Consider the following 25,878-nt stretch of genomic DNA (forward strand, 5'->3'; position numbering starts at 1 on the left):
ATGAGCTGAACTATTAACTAGCATCATGATCTGGAATCTAGAAACTACCCTTTGAAGTGAGCAACAGCTCTTCAAACTCTACCATCGGCTCTTTGATGAACAGCTGTGAGGGAAACAGCTTCTTAGAGACTTGCAGGCTGAACCAAATTCCCCTCTAGAATGGATCCCAAGTACTTTTTGTGTCCTCTTATGTCTCTCTAATCTGTGGACATTTAGGTTTTCCCTTCAGTTACTAGATTTGTGAAGTTTTTTTTAGCCTCAGATACTCTGCGGCTTGTTTTTCTCACGTGCTTCAGGACACTACCAGACTGGTACAATGTATTCAGTGATCTGAGACAAAGAGTTCAGACTTCTACACTAGCTTCATCAGTTCGGTGGTTTTTGCCCCTGGAACTTCCATAGTTACCTCATTACTCAGTGTTTCCTTCACAGCACTGTCGCCCTCCAGCCAACACATCTATGGACTTAATCTCAATATTGTGACATCCAGGTTTCTGGCACAACTCCCAGAACTTCAAGTTTTATTTACTTACATAATTTATACCCTTGCCCACATCAGAGTAATTAGCATAAGTGTCTCTATTGAAGTGTGTTGGTAAGTACACTAAGAGGTTGTACAAGTTTAGTATTTTAACTGAAGGAACAATGAGGTACTTACACGGCAGACAACAAGTAAATTCTTCTACTCTCCCCTTTCTGTAATAGTTAGTTTCAGAGCAGCTGTCACCGTAATCTCTGAGAAAACGTAGAATCTTTCTTACCGAGAGAGTTGCCTGTGTCTGAACTGCGTCTTTTCCGGGAGAAAGATTTTACAGATGAATCTGTCTGTTCTACAGATTCGTTCACAGGCTCAGCTCCTGAAGTGAATTGTCTCTCTTCTGTCTCCGATGTCCTGGATTCACTTTTAACACTAGTATTCTCCTTAAAAAAACACAACACAACAACAAAAGAAATAAAACCAACGATCACTCAATGTTATCTTATAATAAAACTAATATAAAACCAATAAAACAAAACAAAAGCTATTCTTCTCCACTCCAAAAGGGCATCTAACAGGTGGTGAACACTGCCTAGACAGTTGACATAGTAAGTGTTTTTAACTCAGAATTAAGGTTGCTAAATTGAAACAACCTCTTACAAAACATCTTATTAAGCAAAATATGAGATCAGAAAACCAGAATACACAAAGTTAGGGTACATGTCCCCACAGTCTGAACTTTTCCCTCAGTTATTAAACTAGCTACAAGAAATACAGGTGCACTCATTCTTACCAGCACGTGTAATAATAATGACAGATCTAGCTCAAACAACTTGACAGAGCTGTGTGATGCAGAACCACACGTGAACCACACATTTCTGGTTGGGAATCTCACCCCACCCCATCCAGTCGTTAAGACATTAAGTTATAATGTGTTGCTTGCTTTTTAGAGCCCTCTGCTGCTGCTCTACATATATTTTGCAGGCAACCATTTGGCAAACCGGTACATTTCCATGATCATGTGGCAAAAACCTGTAGCTTAAAAAAAAAAAAAAAAAAAAAAAGGCCCGAACAACCAAGTTCTGTTTCATTTTCACTGAGGCAGTACAGGCCCAAAGTTAAGCACCTGGAATCTACCTTTAGACAGAAAAATTTTCACAGTATCACCTGTTCTAGAATAGTCATCTCTTCTGCAAATATCTCATCCATCAATAACCTAAAGATGAATGACTGCTCAGAGCCTGCAATGCTTCCTTCTATTAAGGGGAAAAAAAGCTTTTGAAAACCATTATGTGTGAGTTTACAGAAGACAAGAGGTCACACTTGGTAATAAGATAGTCTTTCCAAAAATCACGCTCACCACCTTGAGTCTGTCATTACTCAATGTTGAGTATATAACAGGCTATGTGTATACGTATCAATAGAAACACACAGACATTGCTTGACAAAGTTGTATAATAACATTCAAAAAGGCCTGTGCAAATACAGTAATGGAGTACTCCAGGGAGAACTAGTTCCCTCCCACACACCTCCTGCACTTGCTGGATACCCATTTGACTGTTTTTTTCCTCTTTGAAATGTGCTGTCTGGATGTATTGCTTTAGTACTGTTAACAAGGCCACGTGAAAAACACGTGGCTAGCAGTGCCTTTTGTCTAATGTCTGAACCACAACCCCTTCCCAGGCACAAAAACAAAGAAGGAAGGCAGGCTGTAGGTCACTACCTTCACCGCTAGAATCCAAGTCTCATGAGTGATGATGACTTCTCTATTCCTGGCGACATTTACATAATAGCAAGTTCTAGAAAAATTAGTGAGCAGCCTTCATCAAGTAGTGAGAGAAGGGAAGATTTCTCAGGTAAGCATTCTAAACTGGATATTCCACCGGACAACTGCTCTAGAAACAATTCTGCAAACTTCATTATTTAAAAAGAAGAGAATAATGAAAAGCAATACCAGGCAGGGGATGTAGAAACCAAATTGCAGTGTCTGATAAAGAAAAAACAAATAACATGCATATTGGGATCACCATTATTAAGACACTGTTACTAGCCTATGTGGTGAAAGTAGTCTAGACGCTCTAACTAGCAGTTCTGCAAAGGACCTGGGGATGCTGCAGTGCCCAGTAAGGCTAACGACACCTTGGGCTACACCGGGACAAGCGTGGCCAGCAAACTGAGGAAATGTCATTCCCCCTCACTGGTGAACCTGTACTTCCAATGCTGTGTCCAATTTTAACCCTCACAGCTGCGTGTGTGGAAACTGAAGAGCAGTCATACTGCACAGCACCCCTTTCAGATTTCTTTTTATCACTGTGTTTATAGAATCTTACACACCAACTCTTCAGTAATCTAATGTAATAGGTAATAATACCATTTTCATCCTAACAGCATCAGCCTAGCCCACACAAGTCTGGTTCCCAAGCTATCCCTTTTTTTTATTGTTTGGTCTTTTAAGCGAGCATGTTTCCGACCATGGATTCACCGCACCTGTGGACAGACCCTCCACTCAGGTCTAATACTTCTGCAACTTCAGAGTCCGAAACACTGTTTGGCAGAGAATCAAGCAAAGCTACCAAAGCTGACAGACGTGAAAGTTTTGCCTTTTCACTTCAGTTACTGAAAAACGCCAAAACTGCTGCATCTCACTACTTACATGACTTACGAGACACTGACTGGACTATACCTATACCCAGCTGGAACCATGATGGGAAGCTGAGGCACTAAAATTAGCAACTCGCAGGAATGGGGTTTGCTGGATTAACCTTCCCCAAAGAAAGCAAGCGTTTCAGCCTTCACATAGGTATGCTGCCAAGGAGACTGAACGAAATCGGAGGCAAATTCCTCTTGATCAAGCATTACAGAAATGTTCTATTTCCACTTTAACAAGAAAATAAAACATTTCTTAGGAGTAGGAGTGGAATAAGAGATGCCCATTGAAGGCCAAAGCCCCTAGAAGTCTAGGACAGAAATTCACCGAGGCTAAGAGGACAACGCTGGATCTGAACTGTTGAATGTACTAACTCTTTTCATGTAAAGAGCTGCTCTTTAATTTGCTGTCTTTTAGGAAATCGGGAAAGCAGAATAAAGCAGGTTTCTACTAAACTGTTACTTCTATGAGGAAGACAGTTCAAGGCTCAGTGCTGGTCACGAAAGTAATTAAATGCTGGGAAATACTGTGAACGGAACAGAAAACAGAACAGTACCAGCTTGGTCAAAAGGTCCCGTATGCTAAAACCGACAGTTTCAAGGGCTGACTTCAGTCCACAGAGCAGAAACCCGAGATGAAGTACACTGTATCATCACAAGTCTTCGGGCTGAAAGTAGCTGGAATGTGTAAGCAGGAATGCCCTGCTCTGTTTGCGGGCCTTGTTCTTGCTCTTCCCTACACATCAGGTTACAGCTGTTGTTTTGAGACTTGACGCTGGGCAAGACAAACCTTTGATCTGACGCAGCAGACCTGTTCTGATGCTCTTGTATGAACAGTGGAGGAATTTGCTCCCCCTCTGCTTGTATAGAGAGGAATAGAGCGGTCTTCTGTGCACGTCCACTATTCTGTCATAAGCTTGCTCTAAAACACATGGTACCAACAGGCACTGAAAGCCTGAGTGCTTCCAGATTCAGGGATGAGGAAGAAAACTGTGCTGGAGCCTGATGTGAGGAGTACAGGCACAAAAGCCTCCTCTGGAGAGTTCTGCACCTGCCATGACCCCAGGCTCTGGACAAGCAGGGTGTTAAGTTAACCTTCCCTCTCCCGAGTTTGGGAGGAGGAGACTAGTTGAAGAGTAGTTCTAACAGAAAGAGGGAATCTGTCAAACAAAATGCTGAACATTCCCTGAATTGCTTTTCAATTGCTCAAAAAATGAGGCCAGTTATTTAACCAGTTACAGTCCAGGACCAACATCAGGATTCTCACAAATATACAAAACCTCCCTCCCAAACAACTACGTGGTTCATGTGCTTAATTCCCCCGGTTCTTGACAAGGAAGTTCGGGTCACGGACTCCAAAGGCCTTCAACAAGGGACAACCTATCATTCTAAAAATGCAGTTCAAAAATTCTCAAAACTGACAACATTTAAAGTGCGGTCAACACTTAATATAATGAGTGGGCACCAATTAGGGAGTACTGCCAACTCTATGCACTAGGACAGGGATGTGCTCTGCCCTACACCGTACTGAGCAGAACAGTCTAGTCTAGGCTTGAGCTATGCAGAGGCTTGATCAGAATACACATCCCTTTCTAGAAAGATACCCAAGAGGAAGAGGACTAATCTTTATAACGCCGAAAGCAACAATGGGAGGTTTGCGCCAGCTGATGATTTCCGATCTAGAAACTTCAGTGAAGGTGTCAAGCTACCGACAGAACAATAAAACAGTAGCTTCAATGCACACACAAAAATGAGATTGAGTGCCTACATGCAAGGTAGGTCTCATGCAGCAGAAACAGATGCAGTCAATCTCCTGAGCTTACCTTGTTTTCAAAACAAAAGCAGAGCACACATTTGCTGCCTTAACAGAGTAACATCTAGAATGCCCCTCACCCCTCATGAGACTTACAATTTTACATACCAGGAAGACCAGGTACAGGTAGACTGAAGTACAATTACAACTTGTTGTACACCACAAAGTATAAACCAATGAACATGCTTTATACCAGTCAAATGTCAATAAACTATACTTTCCACAGAAAACAGAACTTAACAACTATTTATCAGAAACAATCTAACCATTTATCTAAATTTAAGCAAAAATCTGCCTCCAGCAGAAATTCTCAAAATACTCTTCTTTGTTGGAGATTAAAGATGGTATGTTACAACCTAAAAAAGCATCCACTTCATCACCACGAATACACCTGCACTACGCATGTCTCCCATGCAAATGAGCACCCTAACTCGGCCAACAGGCTGACACATGTCATGCTCGTTAACATGGGAAACATGGGATACTTTTTCATTCCGTCTTCTTTTTTATACCTTGCTTTATCAAGCAAACCCTTCACTGTCCATTAAAAGCTTAATTAAAGAAGCCTTCAGTTCTTAAGCAGGCAAGAATATTGAAAAGCTATCGGTCCAGACCCTAGCATTACTATCAAATATAGTTACCTCAAGAAAGATGTTGGTTTACCTCTCCTTACCCCTTACCTGCTCTGGACTGAACAATTCTTCCTGAAAAAACACGAGGGAGAACTCAGCTGGGCGGTGATCTGGTTCGTTGCTCCATTTTTCATCTGCTTCCTGTGTGGTCAGAAGTTTTTGTAGTATTTTAGCAGCAGCAGCAGTTTCTATAGACAGAGTGGTATCGGCAGCACAAAGAATGTCAGAAGGCTGTAATGGAGACAAATTCAGTGCTCCATCTGCTTCCACCAGAAATGATGTGTCTGAAGTTACAGGAGTGAGACGTTCCAGCTGGCTTTCCTCAGTTGAAGAAGGTGTGTAACTATTAACAGGCAGTGCCTGATTTCCATTAAACTCCAGGATCGAATACTGGCTCTCTGCAGGTGCCACTCCCACCTTTTCAGCTTTGCATGATGAACACACCTCAGCGGCAACCTGAAACGTGGCTTCAAGACTGACTTCTGCCTTCCTGTTTTCTTCAGATATATTACATAGCCAGTCAGACGGCATCAGTTCAGCTTCGTAAGATGACTGCATTGGAGGATTCTGGAAAAAACAAAATGCAGTGAACTTTTGTATCAAAAAATTACCGTGACAGGATGTGTATTGATTCTGTTTATCCATTTATCCAAAAGCTTGAAAGATTGTCCATTATTCTCAGTTAAAATAGCAAGTTTAACCAGAAGAAAAAAGAAAAAAGCTACTGCTTTGTCTTGGTTTTCATTAACCACCTTACTCTTGGCACGTTTCCTTTCTTCTATTCATGGTCTATCCTGGAGAGAAGGTTACTTACCAGGAGCTGGTGTATGCCTGCAGATGCATTGTCTGCACACCCTTTGCACCGCAGGTGTTAAATATACCCAAGCACTCAAATCAGAGACTTCTGGTCTTAGTAGGACCTGTGGGGGTACACTAGAACCACCCTCTTCACGTGCCACATACGTAATAGAAAATGAGAGAGAAAATCCACCTGCCTTCAGTTCCTTCTAAAACTCAAGCATTCCTGTTGTTGTATAAAAAAATCAGTATAAACCGCAACATTTTTAAGCAAAAGAGAAAGGTCCATATGCTGTAAATGTGCATATGGACAACACAACTTGAGGAACTCACCGCTTCTTAACCAATAATACCATTTTCCTCCTCAAGTGATTGTCCATAGGCACATCTACACAAGGGGTGCCCCCCAGGGATGCCCCAGTCCCAGGATGAGTGGGAGTTCAAATACCGATGAAAGGAAATACTGCAAAACTGCCCTGCCTGTCAGAGCCTCACATCTGGACTCTCCGGTCATGACAGTGTCCCACAAAGGCACAACTCAAAGTCTGCATCAATCTGCATAAAAACCCGACAGAATTTCAGGTCAGAAACACTTCTTGTAGAACCTACAGAGACTCTGCCTTTGCCATCACAGATCAGGTCTGAACACTACTAAAATTTTTCACTGTAATGACATCACAGGACGACAGGACACAATCAGCAATCCAGTGATGATTTTTTTAGTAACATTCATATATATCGAGTAACCTTTAAAACAGAATGAAGACAATGAAAGAGTTTTTCCAAAGCAGCAAGTCCTACCCAAGTGAAATGATAGATGACATTTTAACAGCCAGTGTCTGTACTGCTACTTCTTCTGGAGGTGACTCAGTCAAAGGACACTAGAAGGGTCATTTCTTCTGACAAATACAAGTCGTACAATGATGTTGAACAGAAACTCAGGTCTATTTAAAATACAGCCTTCTTTTGGAAGGGATCCAGTATGAAGGAGTAGTCCTTAGTGCCTGACTATCCTTAGACCTTTTAGCTGAGCTCATGGTTAATGAAAAGCTACTTCCAGAGACGAGTAAATTAGAGAACAGGAAGCTACAGGATCACCTACTAGGAAAGCCGTATCAGATCAAATGCCAGTGAAGGACTTGGTCTCTCCCTGAAGGAGATACCACAAAGAGATGAGATCCTGTCTCCTGGGTGTGTGAAGGCAAGTCCTAGTGTGGATTCGTGTAGATGTGCCAGTTTGTAGATAGCCACAAACTGTGGAGGGTGGGGGGAAATGGATGGAGAAATAAAACATAAATTTCTCAAATTCCAGGTTAAGTTAAGCAAAGTCTTTTCTATTAAAGGCTAAGCCACCTTTATGTTTTTATGAGATAGGTTCAAACATTATTCCTCTCATTTTTTTTTTCAGTTCTATTTTTTTTAAAATGTTAACAAGGTGTTTCATTTCTGTTGCATTGCTTTTTTACTGTCATAAGTAGTCAGGATTTTAAGTAAGATCTGGGTTACCAAACCGTCCAGGAATAAGATCATCCCTGCCAAAAACCAATGAACCAACCCACCCATACTGAATCTTTTTCTGCCTCTTCTTAGGGGACCTCAGCTTGAAGCTGTTACAGCACATATTGTCCTCTTGGATGCACTACAGGATCTCGTGTGTATTTCCAACAGGAGAAAGGGGCCACGCAAAGGTACAATTTAAATCCTTTTAGTTCACCTGGAGAAGGATGGGGGGAGGCAGCAACTAAACAAGGAAAACCGATAAAAGATTGAGAAGTCAGGGCCTGAAAGACTAATAGCTTGCTGGTCATTCAAGCTCAAGAGGAAAAATGGTCTGACTTAGCAGAAGTGGTGAAAGAGAAGATGGGCATTTCACTTACAAGATTAGCATAGCATGTGCAGGAATTAAAGCACAACCACACCTTTTCAGGGACCGCTAGGACTACACAAATCTGGCTTGAGTGCTTGGGCAATCGGAATTAGTTCAGACTTGATTTCTTTTTGAAATTACATGGCTGATTATCATTCCTTATTACAAATAAAAGCAAACTACTTAGGACTGCTTTTAAGGTCAGAAAGTTCTTCTTTTTTCTTGCATGTTTATTTCTTCCCGTTACCTCTCGCTTCAGTTCCACAAGGAAATACCGACAGCTTAATAACCATGGTAATAGCAATAATCAAACAGCAGGGCTGCCATTAAAAAAAAAAAAACAAAACGAGGTGGGGGCAGGAAAAGAAAAATTTAAAAAATCGCTGAAATCCAATATGTAGCCTCAGTTCACATCTATGATAAAAGCAGTGGGGAAGTATTGAGCTAATGGTTGTGAGCTGCCAGCACTGCTGTTGCAGAAGATAGCAGGAGGTCTCTCAAAAGACTCATTCCTACCCAACGATACTGATTCATCACACTAATCCAAACCCCACTTGAGAGAACCCAAATGAAAAATGGGTAAGAAGTTGTACCTGAGCTCCCTGTTTTGTAACCAACCGTGATGAGAGTGTAATACAAACCTCTGAAACCCCGATTTCAGAAACCTGGTGAGATACACCATCATCAGCCACCATGTCTGGGTATAACCACCTATGTCCCCTTGCCATTCCACGCAGTAATTCTCTGTAGCTTTTTCTGGAGAGCAAACTGCAGCCAACCAACCAGTTAAGTTACCGGCCTGGTCTGCCCATGTTCCAGTCAGGGTCACCTAACACTTTCAGCAGCTCAGGTGTGTACTGTACAAGCCCAGCAGCTGGCCTCCAAGACCCAGAAACTCCACCTGTCTTAAATCTCTCCTAAACTTAAAAGTGATGCTCTCTGCAAGACCCAGTAAGGAACAGCACAAGGTTTAGGCTTCCTTGTCCAAGAGTGCCCGCTTTTCCTTCTGAGACCACAAAGCACCGTCTGGATCCAACAGAAACGGGGCTGGTAACCAGCTTGCTGACTACTAGCGCGCCGATACGGTTTGCTGTCTTCGGGACTGGTCCAGCAGTTTCGTATAGGCTTTGCCACTCCTACCTAGCAGCACACAGCGGGACCAAACAGCCTAAAGCGCCCCGCAAACCATGCTTCAACAGCATCACACTGAATTCCTGCAACTGGTAGAAGGTATTGAGTGGAACGATAGGAAATATACCATGCAATAGTTCTATTTTTTGTGAAGAACAATAAAAATGCTTAGTCAGCCAGGGCTGATGAATTTTACCACTTTTGAGGATTTGTGCAAGTGATTACTGATGGATGATCAATACACCAACAGGGCAGGATGCTCAATACTGCAGCTTGCCACATCCCCCAGCAGAAGTCTGGGGAAGTATATGCCCCAGAACACACAAAAGGCAAACTGATTATTCCCCACAGCTCAGCAAGAACCGCAGGCAAACTGCTGTCTTCTGTACCACCTGCACAGCCTGTCACCACGTTCCAGGAGAAATGACCTATGCTATGCTAAGACTCAGAAATCTCTAGAAGTCCCGTTGATCCACACGGTACGATAGTTGTGTTACCCTGCTCAGAGACAGCCGGTTACTGACCTGGTGGAACTGATACAGGGCACTGCTCGCCTTTGGCCTTCTCACGCAGAGGATCGCCTTCCCGCAGTCTGCCCAGATGCTCGGCAGCTTTTTGCTGGGGGTTTCCAGGAAACAAAGCAACCACTAGCAAGTGGCCTAAAGCTCTTCTGACTCCACACACTGCCCACGGACTTGCTTCTCCAAACAACTGATTTTTACTAGACCCTTTGGACACTGTATATTATCCTTCAATCTAGCCACAACACCACCTTTGACAACTCCTTTGGAATGATTTACTATCCCATGGATCTCGGCCTTCCGAGATAAGCTATTTAATTGTGACTGCCCATCGCTCAGACGGATCCTCATGTCCTGGATGAAAAAAGCAGCTCACAATCAAAGTGAGAGGACAAAGATGTACTGTGCGAAAAACAAATACTACAATATCGACGGCATGACTGGCTGTTGGCTATTTATAGCCTTACACTAACGTGTTATCCTGGCCATAACCTGCCCATCTTGGATAAGCTTATTTTTTAAAAGAAGTCACGAATAAAAGAGAAAGGTTGATATTTGCAAGACAGGAAACTGGATGATCAAGCTTGGGTAGGTCAACCCTTTTTCAACACGCATAAGCATAACTTGCTTCGCTTGTCCTCTGTGAGGGGGAAAAAGTATATGCGTTATGCTGTAATAAAAAAGGAAGCTCTTGCATTTTTACTTCAGATCTTCTGATATCTGATAAGCCAGGCCCTCCAAATAAGGTGCAGTTTCCACTAGAATTACATAACGCATTTTACAGGAAGACTGGAGTTATCTTTAATAAGAGATCTCTGAGGTGAGACCCATTCCAAAAAGTCACCTTAGTTTTTCTCGTTCATCAAATCAAACTCAGGACTGCAGGAAACTATCTGAGACAAAGAAGGGGAGCTGCTTCTCAGTATTTTCATAATATTAAAGAATCTCTTTTTGTCCAGGCAAGAACATTCTTCAAATACAAATGCAGGCTCATTAACTAAAAGTGATTCTGGTGAAGTCAAGCAAAAACACTCCACTGATGAGGACATCCACTATGCTGCTACCCTGAAACCTAACCTGAATTACAAAACTACCCGTTTAACATTCAGTGGTTCTTTGAAATAGGTATTTGTAAACCACATCACTTTCACTTTATCAAGCAGATCCATTTTCAAATTTATATCCTTAATTTCACAAGTGTATAAACCTGCAGTTCATTCATACAGTCTCCTTCGCTTTCACCTCCTTTCAGTAGGCTACGCTCACCTGGACAAAGCTGTCGTGGGTGCACGCTGAAGCAGCAGGACCAGCACAGCCAGCCAGAGGATCTGTGTGGGCTGCTGCTGAACAGCTCTGTGGTGTGGCTGCAAGAATTCAAACACAGCTGTCAGACTGCAAGAACTTGTGTCTGGTGTGCAGAGTTCTATTGCTTACTTTGATTAAACATTTCAATAATCACACAGTAAACGAAATTCCAGAAATTTATTGTTACCTCCCAAGTCATTTTAAGACCAATTTCTTAATCTTAAAAATATTTAAGATATGTATAAATACATTAAAAATATATATTGTAAAATTGGTAACACACACACATACATACATGCAGAAACTTCATAATCAGAGTCTTTTGTGTCTTAGTATCACCTCTCTGATTTGGCTGCTTGAGTTTCTTGTCACAATACACCACAGAAAGCGTATTCACATAGCTGAGCCTAGGTGTTCATACACACTTGTAACCATGTGAATTTTAAGACTTGCAAAGAAAATGAATTATCTTAACCAAGAGTGTATCATTCCGAAGAATATCATGACTACTCCTAAACTACCACTCACCAGAAAGGTCTTCTTATGTAAATGAACCCTACAGGCACAGATGCATTCAAAAGGCGCGACTGGACTTGCACTGTCAGGTGGCACCAATAACTAATATGTCTCACATGGTCTCCATGACTGATTTTTCATTATTAGACACTCTCGGATAATAAAGCTTCAACGCATTTCTTTGGCGCGATTCTACTACTGTCAAAGGTTTTGCAGATAGTTGAAAGTAAACAGAACTAAATCCTTAAACTAATTATGGTCTAAGGCTAGTGGGGAAAAAAAAGACTTAGATGAGCATATTTTATGTTACTGACTTTTCAATAAGAATCATAATGAAAAACCAGGGAAATCTTTTTGTCACGGAAGTTAACAAACAAGTTTGAATACACACAAAAAGAAATCTTTTGACAAAGTTCTACTTTGATTTCATTTAATGGGACTTCAAAAGTGAAATGAATAGAGTCAAGCATAAGATTGAACATACATTCTTTAGTTCTCTCACTTACTAAATACGTATCTTAAGGTTAACTATCACTTTCCAAACAAACTAATCTTGCTGCTGTGCTCTCATGATGAAGGAAACCAGACTTTTTCATGTGGACATATGAAGAAACACGCTTTCAGCATTCTGTATGTTATAATATATAGAAGAAAGGATAGCGGAGAGATTAACAGATACACAGGCACAGAAGTAAAACCACTGAGACAGTCCTAGAGTGACAGTGAAAATTAAAAGATTTATCATACTCCAGTGAAATGTCACTTACACTCTCAGAAACGCTAATTAATTCACTGGAGGTTTCAAACGCCTCAGGTTCCCTAAGTTTCTGTATTTTAGTTTTGATTACACCTTGCAAAATTTGGTATGTTTTCACTGCGTTCTCACACCCACCTCCCACCCCAGAAGATTCTACCTGAGCAACATAGCCAAGTTGTCCTTTAAACTTAAAGCAAAAGGAGCGTCATCCAGTGAGAGAGATCTCCATATTCATGTCTGAATCTACGCTGGTCTCCCTCAGCTCCCCTGCAGGCAGTACTTCAAAACAGGCACTTCCAGGACACCAGTAATCTTACCCCAAGACAAACTCTAAACCGAGCTACATGAATCGCACCCGAGACGCCCCTTTCCTTCCCTTGACTACGGGAGAGGGCTGGGGCCTTAGCTGAGACAGAGACAACTACAATTCATCATGATGAGTTTCAGCCTATGCTCTGTACCAATAGAGACGCAAAGCGGGGACAACCTCCCACCTTAATGAAGCAAGTATTCTGGATGAGGCTTGGAGCTACCTGGTCTAATAGAAGGTGTCCCTGCCCACGGCAGGGGGGTGGGAACTTGCTGATCTTTAAGGCCCCTTCCAACCCAAACCATTCTATGATTCTCAGGACACCTGCTCCTGGGAGAAGACTTAATAGTTAGCAGCTGGTAAGGCAGGCTCCACTGGCCACCGCAGTAATCTCTGCATAAGGCGCACGTGGCAGAAGCTGCCTGTCTCTTAAACATTTAAGTGTGTCTACAAGAAATGCCCAGCTCCTCAGAACCCTTCCTTGACAAAAATGACGTTACGGGAACTGTTGATTATTGTCTGAAATGTTCTCAGCAGAGGTCTCAGAAGAGATGCACAAAAGATTTAATGATTTCACTGTGTAGGATTTCTAAACAGGGATAGATAGCTGTCTTTGTGAAGGTGCAGCTGCCAAAGGAGGAGCAGGCAGAAGGAAAGAATAATAACTGAGCTTTAGTTTGTTCAAGGCAAGAGTCACTGTTCTGAATTTCAGAAGTTTTAGGGAAATTAAAAAAAACACCACAAACCCACAACAAATACACCACCACTCCCCAGAAAATACCCTATCATGTGATTTTTCCCATTCAAGGTAAGGGCAAGGAAAAGAACAGTAATTTGCTTCAACTCCTCTTCTGAAGAATAAAAACACTTAAGTGAGACTGATTTATTTTGTAATTGAGTGATTAAGTGAGACTGACAATTGTGGCAGAAATAATTTAGAAAAAAGAAAGGAGCCAAGACTTTTGTACTTTCTAGTCTTCAGTGCATCAAAAAATACAACATAAAGAAGCTAAGCAAGAAAAAAAATTCAGATACAAAAATAGTATGAGCAGAATGAAATATTCTACACCAGGAGTCCTCAAACTACGGCCCACGGGCCGGATATGGCCCCCCAGGGTCCTCAATCCAGCCCCCCGTATTTACAGAACCCCCACACCACCCCCACCCCCGCCGGGGGTTGGAGGGGGAAACCAAGCAGCTGCAGATGACTTCCTGCCATCTAATCCGCACGCCGGCCCCCTGTTTAAAAAGTTTGAGGACCCCTGTTCTGCACAATACTTTTGACTGATCTTTGAGTTTAAAACCTCAACCTGGAAAAACATGAGACCAAGGCCTACGATACTACTTCTTAACAAGGTCTCAGTGCTTTAATATCATTGTCCAAGTTTTGCTTAATTAAAAAAACAAAAATGAAAGTTAGCCTCACACCGACTAGTTTTGGACAAATGTTCTTCTCCTCGCCCTTTCACCTCAACAGAAAGGCTATCCAGAAAATCACCAGGGGACACACAAAATCTAGAGAAAGGACACGAATACCAAACAGAAACTCCTTTTGCTTTAGGTCCATCTTCCTTTTAGACTTGACACTTTCTAATTCTCACTTGAGATATACACATGGCGGAGTATTGTAGAAAAATATTTGAAAGTCTCACTTTAAAATCTAGTTTTGAAAAGCAAATGCAGATATTTTTTTTCATACCTGTTGGATAGCAGGCTTGTGAGTACGGCACTGAAGATGCAGAGCTGCTGCAATTTGCAATGGATGTGGCAACGCTTTAAGTCCCTTGCTGAAGTGGTGGAAGAGAAGCCACAGGCTGGAGTGTGTACGTGGCTCCTGTTGGAAGTGTCTGGAGTACAGGAAAGGCAGCCCCTTTATCTGGAAAAGCTGGGGAAGCCCCTTGCCCTGGCAGCAACCCAAGTGGTCCCTGCTGGATCCAAGTGGAAGGGACTGGAGTCGGATCTAATCTTTGTGCTGGTAAAGTGCTGGGGGCTTGGCACGAGGTTGCCATGTAGGAGTAAGGAGAGAAAACACCTTGACCGTAAAGTTGATGAAACTGTCCTACAGTCAGCAGTCCTGCAGTGGGTACAAAATAAAGCGAAACAAGTGTTAAGGAAAGGAGTTTTCACAGGCAAAGAAAGGCAATATGAGGAGCCAAGGCTCTACAACATGATTTGGGAAGACGACCTTTGCTCCAGCATACTTAATCCAGAAAGGAGACTGTACTCTTAGACCCGAGCATGCAGTAACTGCTGTGTGGCACACGAGTGAAGCGCCAACACAGAGGTGTCTGCGTAGCATTCAAAATCTCCTTAAACTGGCAGTAACGAGTTACCTATATTTAGAAACGTGCTATAAATCAAAATGCGTAGTAACTTACTAAACCAAACAAAAGCAATTTTGAAAGTACGGTGTGTTAAATCAGACAATACATTCTAAAAAAGGGACATCATAAAGCAAGATTTGACCAAACTCCAGTACTGACAGCTCACAAACAGCTAAGGGAAGGGCAATGTCAAAATCCTCCAAAGGACTTTGCAAGTACTTTATGACAAGTCATTTATTTGGTCAAGAAAAAAATTTCAAAGCCAATTTTTTTCGCAGTCAGCTCAACTAGTTCAGTGCAGACTAAAATATCCCAGACTTTGCCATTTTGTTATTTCCTAGAGAGTCCTTTTATTCTTCTCTATTATTTTATAGTTTCCTCTCTCAGACAGTTACTGTTTCATGAAATGCTATTTGCTTTTATACCATGACAGCTCAATTTCTGTTTTAGTGACTTTGTGGAAACACTGACAGTAACACCGCAAACGCCTGTGCTCATTGATTTCTGCAAGAACTACTGCATTTGTGACTCCCCTGCAGGATTGCATTTAGCCATGAGAATTACGAGTTTCAGGACAGTTCACGTCAATAGGGTTTATCTAGAAGCCAGGCTTTCTCAGACCTGAAGTTTCCAATTCTCACTCAAAAGGACTTTTTTTAAAAATAGCCTCACATTTACCTCTTGCACTCCTCTGATGAAAACTAATTCAAGAAATCAGTAACATACAGTCATTATTCTGCAAGTTCACATTTAACCATTAAGAATCACTAAATAAATACCAGCTGACCCTGAAGATTTGCTAAGACTTAATGTATAGGACCGTTTATTTCCTGTTCGGTACTTTCACCATTTATAAACAGAGAAGGAACAGGGGTATGAAAATTCTTTTGTTTATATTTTACCTTTGGATAGGGACATGAAGATTATCTAGTTCTAACACGTAAACAAGACACCACGGGATGCCAAGTTACCAACCTCCAGTTGCTGTCCAGGAATTGTTCCTGAATGTTTAACAGAGCGTTACACCCTGCAAGACACTGGGAACAGACGTGCCCCTGAACAGTCAGTACAGAGCGCACAGTGCATTGTCAGCCTGTCAGAACTTGACTGCATAGAAACCCCAATGTTTTCCTTGTTCTGTCTTTCTAGAAAATGAGACTCCTAGAGCAAAAACTCTGAAACTGCAGCCATAAAAACAGAGGACAAAAAATGAGAGTCATCTCTTTCTCATAATTTCCTTTACCAATGGTCTGCATTACATCAGACAAACCACATGTCACTGAAGTCTGCAATGGCTCACCTTAGCCTTAACAAGGTTAACATCAAATCATTAGTTTAAATGCTTCCTAGCCTCCCTACTGAAATAAGTTCCATCCCTTCTCAGATGCTTCATTTTGTCTTCTTGGTATTGCACGTGCAGTTCCACACACATCACGGAAAACACCACTTGAATTAGATGACAGTTCCTACCCTGACACAGTAACCAAGAGTATGGGGATACCCTACTCTGCTCTAAACGCCAGCCGGTGCTGCAGAGAGCAGTACCGTCAACTGCTTCTCCCCTTCTCCTGGTCGCACAGTCCTGCCGCTTCTCCTACACCACGCCTTACAGCTCTGCACCCATGGGGTGCATCACCCGGGTCCAAGAGCCAGCCACAAATAGGCTATTAAAGTCTTCTCCGATCACTGCGCTGAACCAACACGTTGCTGTATCAGCTGCAAGGAAGATGACAGTTAACATGCCACCAAGGGAATGGGAAGCCGGAGTGCTCTTCTGCCAGCAGCCCAAGAGCACTGCAAAGCAAAATATTCACATCTCCCTTACACAGCGCCAACTACAAAGCTTTAGGGCCGATACAAATTTTGTGGAATAATCCTGAGGGCTCAGACTTGTCTTGGGAAAACTCAGACCCTCTCAAAGAGGGTTAGAAAGAAAGAAAACACGTTCTAGGGCTTTTCAGCAGTATTATTTTCTAATTAGCTCTCACCTACTCATTCAATCCCTTTTAAAAACTACGTAGCTTGTGAATTCTTTTTCAGGAGACAACTGACAAAAATCTTACTACCAGGTCTTGTCTCCTTTGTACAAAACTAACAGGATGCTCTAGTTACCACTTCACATGACTCACTGTTTCACACACATTTAATGAGAGCTTATTAAGCATCCCTACTGATGGGCATCCTTACTGACGGGCAAGAAGCAGTAACGTTCATCTGGTAGAGCTGTGACAGCTCCAGAGATCGAGCAAGGGTGTTCTTAGTGTAGTACGCAACAGAGACTGTACTGTAGTCTACAGGCAGCCTGAAATACATGTGAACCATGCTACTCATGCTTACTGGCAGCAGATCTACCTGCATAAACAACAACAGCTTCCCTACACCAGGTGAACTGAGATGCCACCGGCAAGGACAGGTAACCCTTCTCCCTCAGGAGAGCGTTGATTTTCAAATCCCATGCCACCCAGCGCTTCTCAAAAACCCACCAAGATCCCACATGGCCCACTCCGACTCACCAGGCCTGTTGGCATTGCTGAGCGTTGAGGGCGGAGGCAGCAGCTGCCCGTTCAGCAGCGTGCCGAGCAAGCGCTGGAAGCGGTTGGGTGGGCGGCTGGTCACAGCCAGGCCCGCTGCCATCTTCGCCTTGTTGCCCTTCGTCAGGCGCTTCAGGTGGACGAGGAGGTCGGGGCGGCCGCGGCAAAAGCGGGGGCTGCGGAAGTGATGCAGGGCCCGGTGCAGTTGCCACCGTCGCCTTGTCCACCCTCTGGGCCCGGCCCAGGCGCGGGCCCCACCACACTGCTCCCCGGCAACATCCCCACCTTGCGGAAGCCATAGAGACTGAGCTGCCGGATGAAGCTGCTGAAACCGGCGGCTGCCGCTGCCCCGTCGCCACCCGGCTGCGCGGCGACGGCCGGCCCGGCGCCCAGCAGCTCGCACCCAAAGAGCGGCTGGTTGATGAGCAGCCCCTGGCCGGAGCCATCCCAGCGAACGGAGCGGCAGCGCGGGCTGCCGACCAGCCGCCACAGTCTGGCGGGGAAGGTGTCGGCACTGACGGGGACGGGCTGCTGCGACGCGTCCGTGTCGGTAGGTGGCACCAACGCCGCGCTCAACCGCCGCCCGCGCGGCCTCCGCTCCCCCCGCCACGCGCCGAACGGCACGTGCCCCGCCCGCGAGGCGCTGCCCGCCGCGCGCGGCCCCCGGCCCTCAGCCCCGCCGCGGCGCTGGTCCGCGCAGCGCCCCGGTCCCTCGGCACGGCACGGCCGCAGCCCGGCCCCCCCTCAGCCCCGCCATCCCCTCGGCCCCGCCATCCCCCGCGGCCCCGCCATCCCCCTCAGCTCCCCCCGTCCATTCAGCTCCCCAAGTCCCCTCAGCCGGGCCATGCCCCTCAGCCCCCCCATCCCCCTCCGCCCCGCCAGTCCCCTCGGCCACCCCCTCCGCCCCGCCGGTCCCCTCACCCCGCCGGCCCCTCAGCTCCGCTGCCACCAGCATCTCCCGTAGCTTCTGTGAGCGACCGGGCGGCTGAGGCCCGGGGCCGAAAGCTGCCGCTCGGGGCGGCCCCGCTGCCAGCCCAGAGCCGTCCCGGGGGCAGCCTGGAGGTCCTTGAACCACGGCGCGGGTGGGCGCCGGGCCGTGGAAAGCGGCTGCAGGCGGGGCAGAGCGGGGAACACGCACTCCGCGGCCCCGCACCCCGCCATGGCTGCCCGGCGCCCCGGGACGGCGCGCGGGAAAGGGGGCGGGGCCGCAGTGCCACGTGACACAACATCGAATCCCGGGGGGGGCGGGGCGGGGGCGGGTTCTGCTGAGCAGCCGGACCTGCCCGGGCCGCCGCGGCTGCCGCGGGGTGCGGGCGGCGGGGACGGAGGGGGCGGAGTGGGTGCGGGCGGCGGGGGCTGGGGAGCTGCTCCGTGTGCCGGGGGCACCCCGGGCTGGTGCGTGCCCCGCCGGGAGGAATGCAGCCGGCAGAGCAGGTGTTGCAAAGTGTCGGCTTGAAAACCACTGGCAGTTCACAAAAGGAAAAGCAAATTTATAAAGAGTGCAGAGGAACATGGAACAAATCGGGAATTGTGTCACATTCGCCCTAAACCCACCCCAGACCTGTGCAGCTCTGATCCCCACGCCAGAACAGATCAGGTGGAGTTAAAATGGGGCAGAGAAAATCAGCAGCGAGGATAAGAACTAGCTTCAGCGGAAGGAAATACTGAAGAAGGAATCTTCAGAGGGGCAGTTATTGTATAAAAAGATAGGTAGTAAAGTTGTAGTTAGTGTAAAGGAGGCAAGCGTCGTAATAATGGAGGATTTCAAACAGGAGAAATCAAATCACAGAGAAACCGGGGAACTGATTGCCACAGGATGTTTTGGGTACCATAATGTTACTTGGCTAAGGGAGGGTGTGGGGGGGTGCGTGTGTGTGAAGAAAAGAGAGAGGAAAAAAGAACAAGATTAGCTACATTCACAAAGACTAGAACTCTTAAAGCGGCACCTTTGTCACTGCGAGTGCTTGCACTGTGCGCTGGCACAGCTCTGAGGCGGTGCCTGCGCTGCACTGGTGCAGATCTGCCCTCTTCTCAGCCTTGTGCTGTCAGCTGTGACTGCAGGCAGACTGCAGGAACCAGCAGAACCATCCTTACCGCTGCAGAACAGGAATCTGCTATGAACCAACAGGCAAAGAAGAGCAGGGAGCCAGGGAAGGAAGAGTGCGGTGATCTCTCTCTGCTTGCATCTTGCCCACAGGTCACCAGCAGTGGCAGAAGAAAATGACATTCCTCTGTCTTGGCTGCCCTCAAAGCAAGACAGTGAGAAAACTGAGCACCTGTGTGTTTTGTGAGCTCAAATATATTATCTTGACCTCAAATATATTATCTTGGAGTTGTCGTAAGATTTCTTAGCAAGAAGGTACAAAACCAAACCTCTTCTTCAACTAAAGTCGTCCTTATTGCTTTGGTTTACAGCACAGCCCCTAACCACCAAGGCAAGTAAAAGTGCAGTAACTTCCAGAAAGGGGACAAAATTGAATAAACTGATGGGAAACTGTTCCTATTTTTAAACTGAAAGTAATATCCCTCTGCTCTTCTGCATAGCTGAAGTGAGGAAAATGATGTTTGGGTGGGCTTGCTAACAGAGTTTCACACTTCAAATTAAACCAGAAGCAGAAATTTTGTCAATGTTGTCATCAAAGCTGAAATCCAGCACCACAGAAGGATGCTGCTTTACCCAAGGAATTAATGGCCTACAATTCTAGTAAGCTCATGCTGTCATCTTCTCAAGAGGCTTTGCATTTTTTCCCCCTCTGTAATAATTTATTCAGAATTACGTTGCTCAGTGTAAACAGCCAAAACTTAAGTAAAGCAAATCTGAAAAATCCAGAAAAATGTCCACAAAGAAATGCTTCTCGGCATTCTTGAGGTTGTCTTTTGCATTACTTCAGTGAAATGAATTTGGGTTTCTTTCTCCCTGTGCAGCAAGAGTGCCAGAAGACCATGACTACCTGATGGTGGGACAGGTGAGGTTTTTAGTGTATCATCCGTAAATCAGGGCAGAGCCAGCAATACGTCGTCCATAACTGAAATGCAGAGCATGATTCCCTAAAACTAACACACAGAAACAGCGGTCCCTTTCGTACCACTGGCCATTCTTGACTTCAGCCACAAGAGTGGGTTCATTTGCCACTTCTTGGTCAGTGGGTTAAATTTGGTCCTGAGGACTTTAATTGTTACTTTACTGTCAAAGATTGTTATTAGCCAAAGGTGATGGGAGCTGCAAGAATAAATAGCTTATTACTAATTTGCGTCATTGACATATGGACTCAGTGCTTTCCTTCTTTTTCACCCATGTGAACTCAAATTGCTGTTAGCCCGCACGCCCCTATTTGCCATGTACCACGGCAGTTACTCTCTGGTGTCTGCCTCTCTCACAGCTGTGCCTTTCTCTGCAGCTAGCTTTCTTCCTCCTTCCCTGCTGCGGGACACCAGCGGTGTGTCCATTGTACAGACGAGAAGGTGGGCCTTTGCCAGAAATTCATAATCCTCTTCTGCCAGTGCTTAACCTCCATTCCAACCCTTTGTAATAACCTCCTGGTTTTCTACATTTCCCTTGCTTATACATCTATATATAGTACAAAAACCCCCTACCAACTTAACGATGTAGATTACACATTTTGCAAACTGATTCTGCAGAGCTGAACAAAAATGTTATTGTTAGCTTGTCTACTGTATGTCAGGGCAAGGACAGCTGCATTTCCATGCAGTGTGCTGACCCTGACTACCATCCAAGGACATACCACTGTTAGTAAAGGCAGCACTTAATCCCTGGAAGGTTTTACCAGGTTAAGTGGAGGATTTTTCATCACTTGGAAAATGTAAATCAATGTGTGCTTTTGTTCAGCTACCAGTTAGTTGAGGAAGTGACCAGTTTACGTTATCAAGCCTGTAATTTGCAGAAGGCCAGACATGCTACGTACAGTCACCCTTCCTGGGCTGAAAATGTCCACCTCTAAATGCATAAGAGGAATGTACATATATAATACAAAGCTGGAAAATAACTGTTCTTACCATGATTATAGGCATGTTAGATTTGTGAGTGGTAAGAAGTGTTGCTGTAATTATTTTCAGTTTTGTTAGGAAGATAACAAAGAACCGTTGAGAAACATTCCCTAGAGAATTAACATTTTGGAAGAAAAGTGATTTTTCTTACATTTTTTTTCTAGCTAAAGAAATAATTAGCTAGTACAGAAGGATGGGTATTATTTTCTTATTGAATGTATAGCAGTACAAATCTTTGAGCTCCAGACCTCTTGTAACGCAGCTAAGACAGAGTCTCATACTACTACATTTTAATTTGTTCTGGATCAACATAAGTAAACATTGAGTATTTCTATCCATTTCATCTTAGTTAGGAAGGAAAGAAGGACCTAGATGCTTTGCTAATAAGTCAGATAAGATTAAACTCAAAACTGTTTTCAGATCTGTCAAATTTTGGCAAATAATCTCTATTTTTAATTAGGGATGGGATTAGGTCCGGAAGCACAAGCACAGTACAAGACAACCAACTTTCCTACTCAGCTGACTCATCTGAAACTATGGAACATGACAATTTTAGAACAGAAGCCTAAGAACATATCATCAGCCCATTTTTCTCAGTTCTGTCTTAAGTGATCTTTGAGAAGCATAGTTAACCTCTTTCATGTGTTAATACCGTATTAAATTGCCTTATTGCTTTTTGATGCAGAGAAACTTTGGTGTTGATTTCTCTGATTCGTTTCAAGAATGTTTTTTTCTTGTAAGCTTGAAAAAAGAATATTCCACTGAAATAAGTTGATTACAAGGAGTTTCAGTAATTGAATCCCTAGATAGTTGTCTTTATGCTGGGAGGTTTTGTCCCACTTCTAATGGATTTTCAATGCTGAAACAGTTTCATTTAAAACTGTTGCCATAAAACATGTTAGAATTTTCTAATTTTGTTGCAGGATTTTTTTTCCCCAAAAACCTTTTTAAAAGCTGAGGTTGAAGATAATATTATTACACTAAGAAATACTGTAAAATATATTCTGAGAAATTAGAAAGATGTCTACAAGCTAGACCTGTTAAGACTATCATGCTGTCAGTCTGTTGCGGAGTGTTCACCAGTACTAAAACGACTGCATTTAAATACTATTATAAGTTACTGGGGTGTTTTTTCAGTGGGAAGAAAAATCCTTTGTGACCAAAATGTAAACCAAAGACCTATCTTCCACAAAGTTCAGAAGTCTGTGGCTATCCAACTGCACAGCAGTTCTGTCATCAGAGCAGCTTACCTAAACTCAGCACCTGTTAAAGGGGGATGATGAACTTCTTGCTTCCTTTAATTGCACCCTCTGTAAAACCGGTTTCATTTCACTCCCTGCTGTTCCCTGGTGTGGGGTCAGCAGGATGCAGACAGCACCCTTCTGTGCTGTGAATTGGGGTCTGATGGGTGAGCAGTCTGCGGGGGTAGGGTGGGGGGGCAGGAAGGGTACCGAGGTGACACCCCCCAAGCCCAGGGCACACTCGCTCCAAGGACAGGCAGCCCCCCTAAGTCAGCATTTGAGAACCAGAAGATGCTGGTGAGGGCTCCCAGCACAGGGCTCTCTACTCCATTGTCTGTGGAGGAAAGAGGGTTGATGACTTTGATGTTTATCAAGACGAGTGCTCTATAAATTCATGCTCCCAAAAATTCATGTACTACTATCGTGATTTTGGGGTGCAGAGCGCAGGAATTTGGTTGGTGGTCCTAATCCACCAAGCTAATGCAGCTTCATAAGATCCTATCTGTCAGCTGAGCTACGGTAGCAACAGGTGTGCTCTGGTCAGCCTGAGTTGCAAAGCAATTTGGCTAGATAAGCATCTTCTGATACAAAAAGTTTTAAGGGTAGGACAAGCCTTACATGACTGTTTCTTGCAATTATTCATTCACACAGATCATTTTTTTGACATACTTTGGAAAAATTTTGAAGTGTTCCCAAGATGTAGGACAAGTGGCTGGATCGTAAGAGCATAGATATTTCAGATCCAGGTGGGTAAATATCTGAACTACCTCAGGCAAGATAAACCCAAAGTTTTGTTCCTCACAAACCAATCACAGAAATGAAAAATTACCATTCTTGTAATAAGACAATATGTAAAATGACAAACAAAATATGACAATAGGGAAGTCAGTGGCTTTGTTACATACTCTCATAATCTGGCCCTTAAAAGCTGTCTCCTGGCTACATCATTGTTGCAGTGAAATTCATTGTTCTCTTTACACATCTTTGAAACTCTCATGTATCAATGACTATAAGATCAGAGTATGATCATCTTCAAGGAAGAGTTGGTAGCTCACTCTTCGCCAGGGTTGTAGAATGACCAAATCTGGACTTCTGCACACATTGTCAGGAATTTTGTCTGATTTTCTATTTTGAGGGATGTGGGGTGGGGGTGTGTGTGTGTCGCGCAGAATGTGCTCTTAAGTTCCTGTATTCAGTTAGTGCTGTGATCATGCTCAGGAAGGTCCTCCACTGAAGTCAGGGCAGGTACAACAAAATGAGAATTCTGGATTTGGCTTCATTGTCCAAATTCACAGTGTCTGGGAGATGAATAAGCCAGGCTGATACTTACAATGATGCGTAGCCATTCTCAGACAGTTTAGCATAATACGTTATTCCAAAAATCTTTTGAACATGCCAGCATTTGGACATTCATAAGGTTTTTAACAAAGAACTCTCTAAATGCATTTAAAACCATTTTAAGCCTTGTATCACTAACAAGCAGACCGGAAGAATTAAGTTGCTGTGACTTTGCATTAGTGGCCATGACAGCATACATTCAGTTCTGACATTTACTGTTATTCCCATGACACCCATAAATACTGCAGACAGCTAGCTGGCTGATCACACATTGCTTGCCTTAGCTGCTTCTATAATTTAGGGGGGGTTAAGTTAGCATTTGAAAAATAGAAACCTTTTTACATTTCATATTTATTACTTTGCAATCTTCAAAAGGAAAATCACCCCACACACACCATGTTCTGATCCATCCAGTGAAAAGTTCCTCAAGGACCAATAATTCCTATTGTTGTTAGTCAGTTCTCTAATATTACAGATTAATGTGGAATATCTTTTTCTGACTCCTGTTTGTGGCCTTGCCCATATGATTTCCTTCACGATATTTTGGGATGTATCATTTAATCATTCAAGGTCATCACAGACATTTTGCCTCCTGCAGCAGTGAATCCCACAGTTTACTTACACATGTTAAATATATTTCCCAATAATTGTAAAACATGCCGCTTCTTTCCTTTTCTTTCTCTCCATTCGCACTGCCAAATGTTACAGTAAAAGGAACTCTAAAGCTTATTTTTCCTGCTACCATTTCAGCTAGTCCCTGTGTCTTAAAATCTTTGCTTTAGCAAAGCATTTCAAATACAACAGTAGCATTGAAGAATATAAAGATGTCATATGTTTGATTTTCCTCTGCTCATTTAAAAAATGTGTTATCTGTATTTTCTGTAATTTCTGGTGGAGGCTGGGCAGAAATCGATATTGCTATTTATGTTTGCTCCTAGGGAGAGGTTCTGCCTACTCAGAGCACAGTAATTGTGCTCAGTAATTGAAGTATGGGATTATTTTAGGCTAATGTGTGTTTACTTGCTCCAAGTTAAATTTCATCACTGCTACTTCTATTTCCATCTGAAATATTTCTTAATCCTCCATAATTTTTCACCATCTCTGCTGAAGCACTTCTCCAATAGTATTACTGACTGCCCTGTTTCTGTCTTCTTCCTTCCGCACATCAAATGTCTGGGATTTTTTGGTGTTATCTTAGAAGTTTAATTTGTATCTAATGCGGATTTGGACCATTATATCAGATACTGAGCCAGAGTCGTGTGGCTTTTGTGATGAGCAGTCCTGTCTCACCAGCCTGCAGGTTCTAGGAGCTGACAAGCATATTGATAGGGGCTTGACTGCTGCTTTTCCAGAAGGCTTTTGGCAAGGTCCTTCACCAAAGGCTCTTAAGGAAATTCAGACATTACAAGGAGGAAGGCAGTTGCATGGTTAAATAACTGGGTAAAAGACAGGGAACAGAAGATAAGGGTAAACGTTCAGTAAATGGTCAGAAGGCTGTTTTTCACCTTCATGAGCAACTTAGGAGTAGGTATCAATGACAGATGAGGTATCAATCTTTACAAATAATATGAAGTTATTCAGGATGGAGCAACTGTCAAGGACTGCAGAAGCTGCTAACAAAACCGAGTAACTGTTTAAATGTATTTTGCACCCAGTTATTAAATG

The 25,878-nt window shown here is 43.8% G+C and overlaps 1 protein-coding gene across 1 annotated transcript; it reads right to left on the minus strand.

The window, feature by feature from the left end:
- Positions 1–5,745: 5,745 nt before the first annotated feature.
- Positions 5,746–18,736, minus strand: LOC308066344 (heat shock factor protein 5-like; the record flags this gene model as incomplete). Its single annotated transcript, XM_080393475.1, has 6 exons — positions 5,746–6,136; positions 11,094–11,250; positions 14,474–14,848; positions 17,612–17,867; positions 17,915–18,372; positions 18,551–18,736. Coding segments are annotated over 4 exons (1,199 nt in total), but the record flags the coding sequence as incomplete, so codon positions are not given.
- Between the last annotated feature and the right edge of the window lie 7,142 nt (positions 18,737–25,878).

The sequence above is a fragment of the Falco punctatus genome, assembly GCF_963210335.1.
Source record: "Falco punctatus genome assembly, chromosome: 6".
Taxonomy (NCBI): domain Eukaryota; kingdom Metazoa; phylum Chordata; class Aves; order Falconiformes; family Falconidae; genus Falco; species Falco punctatus.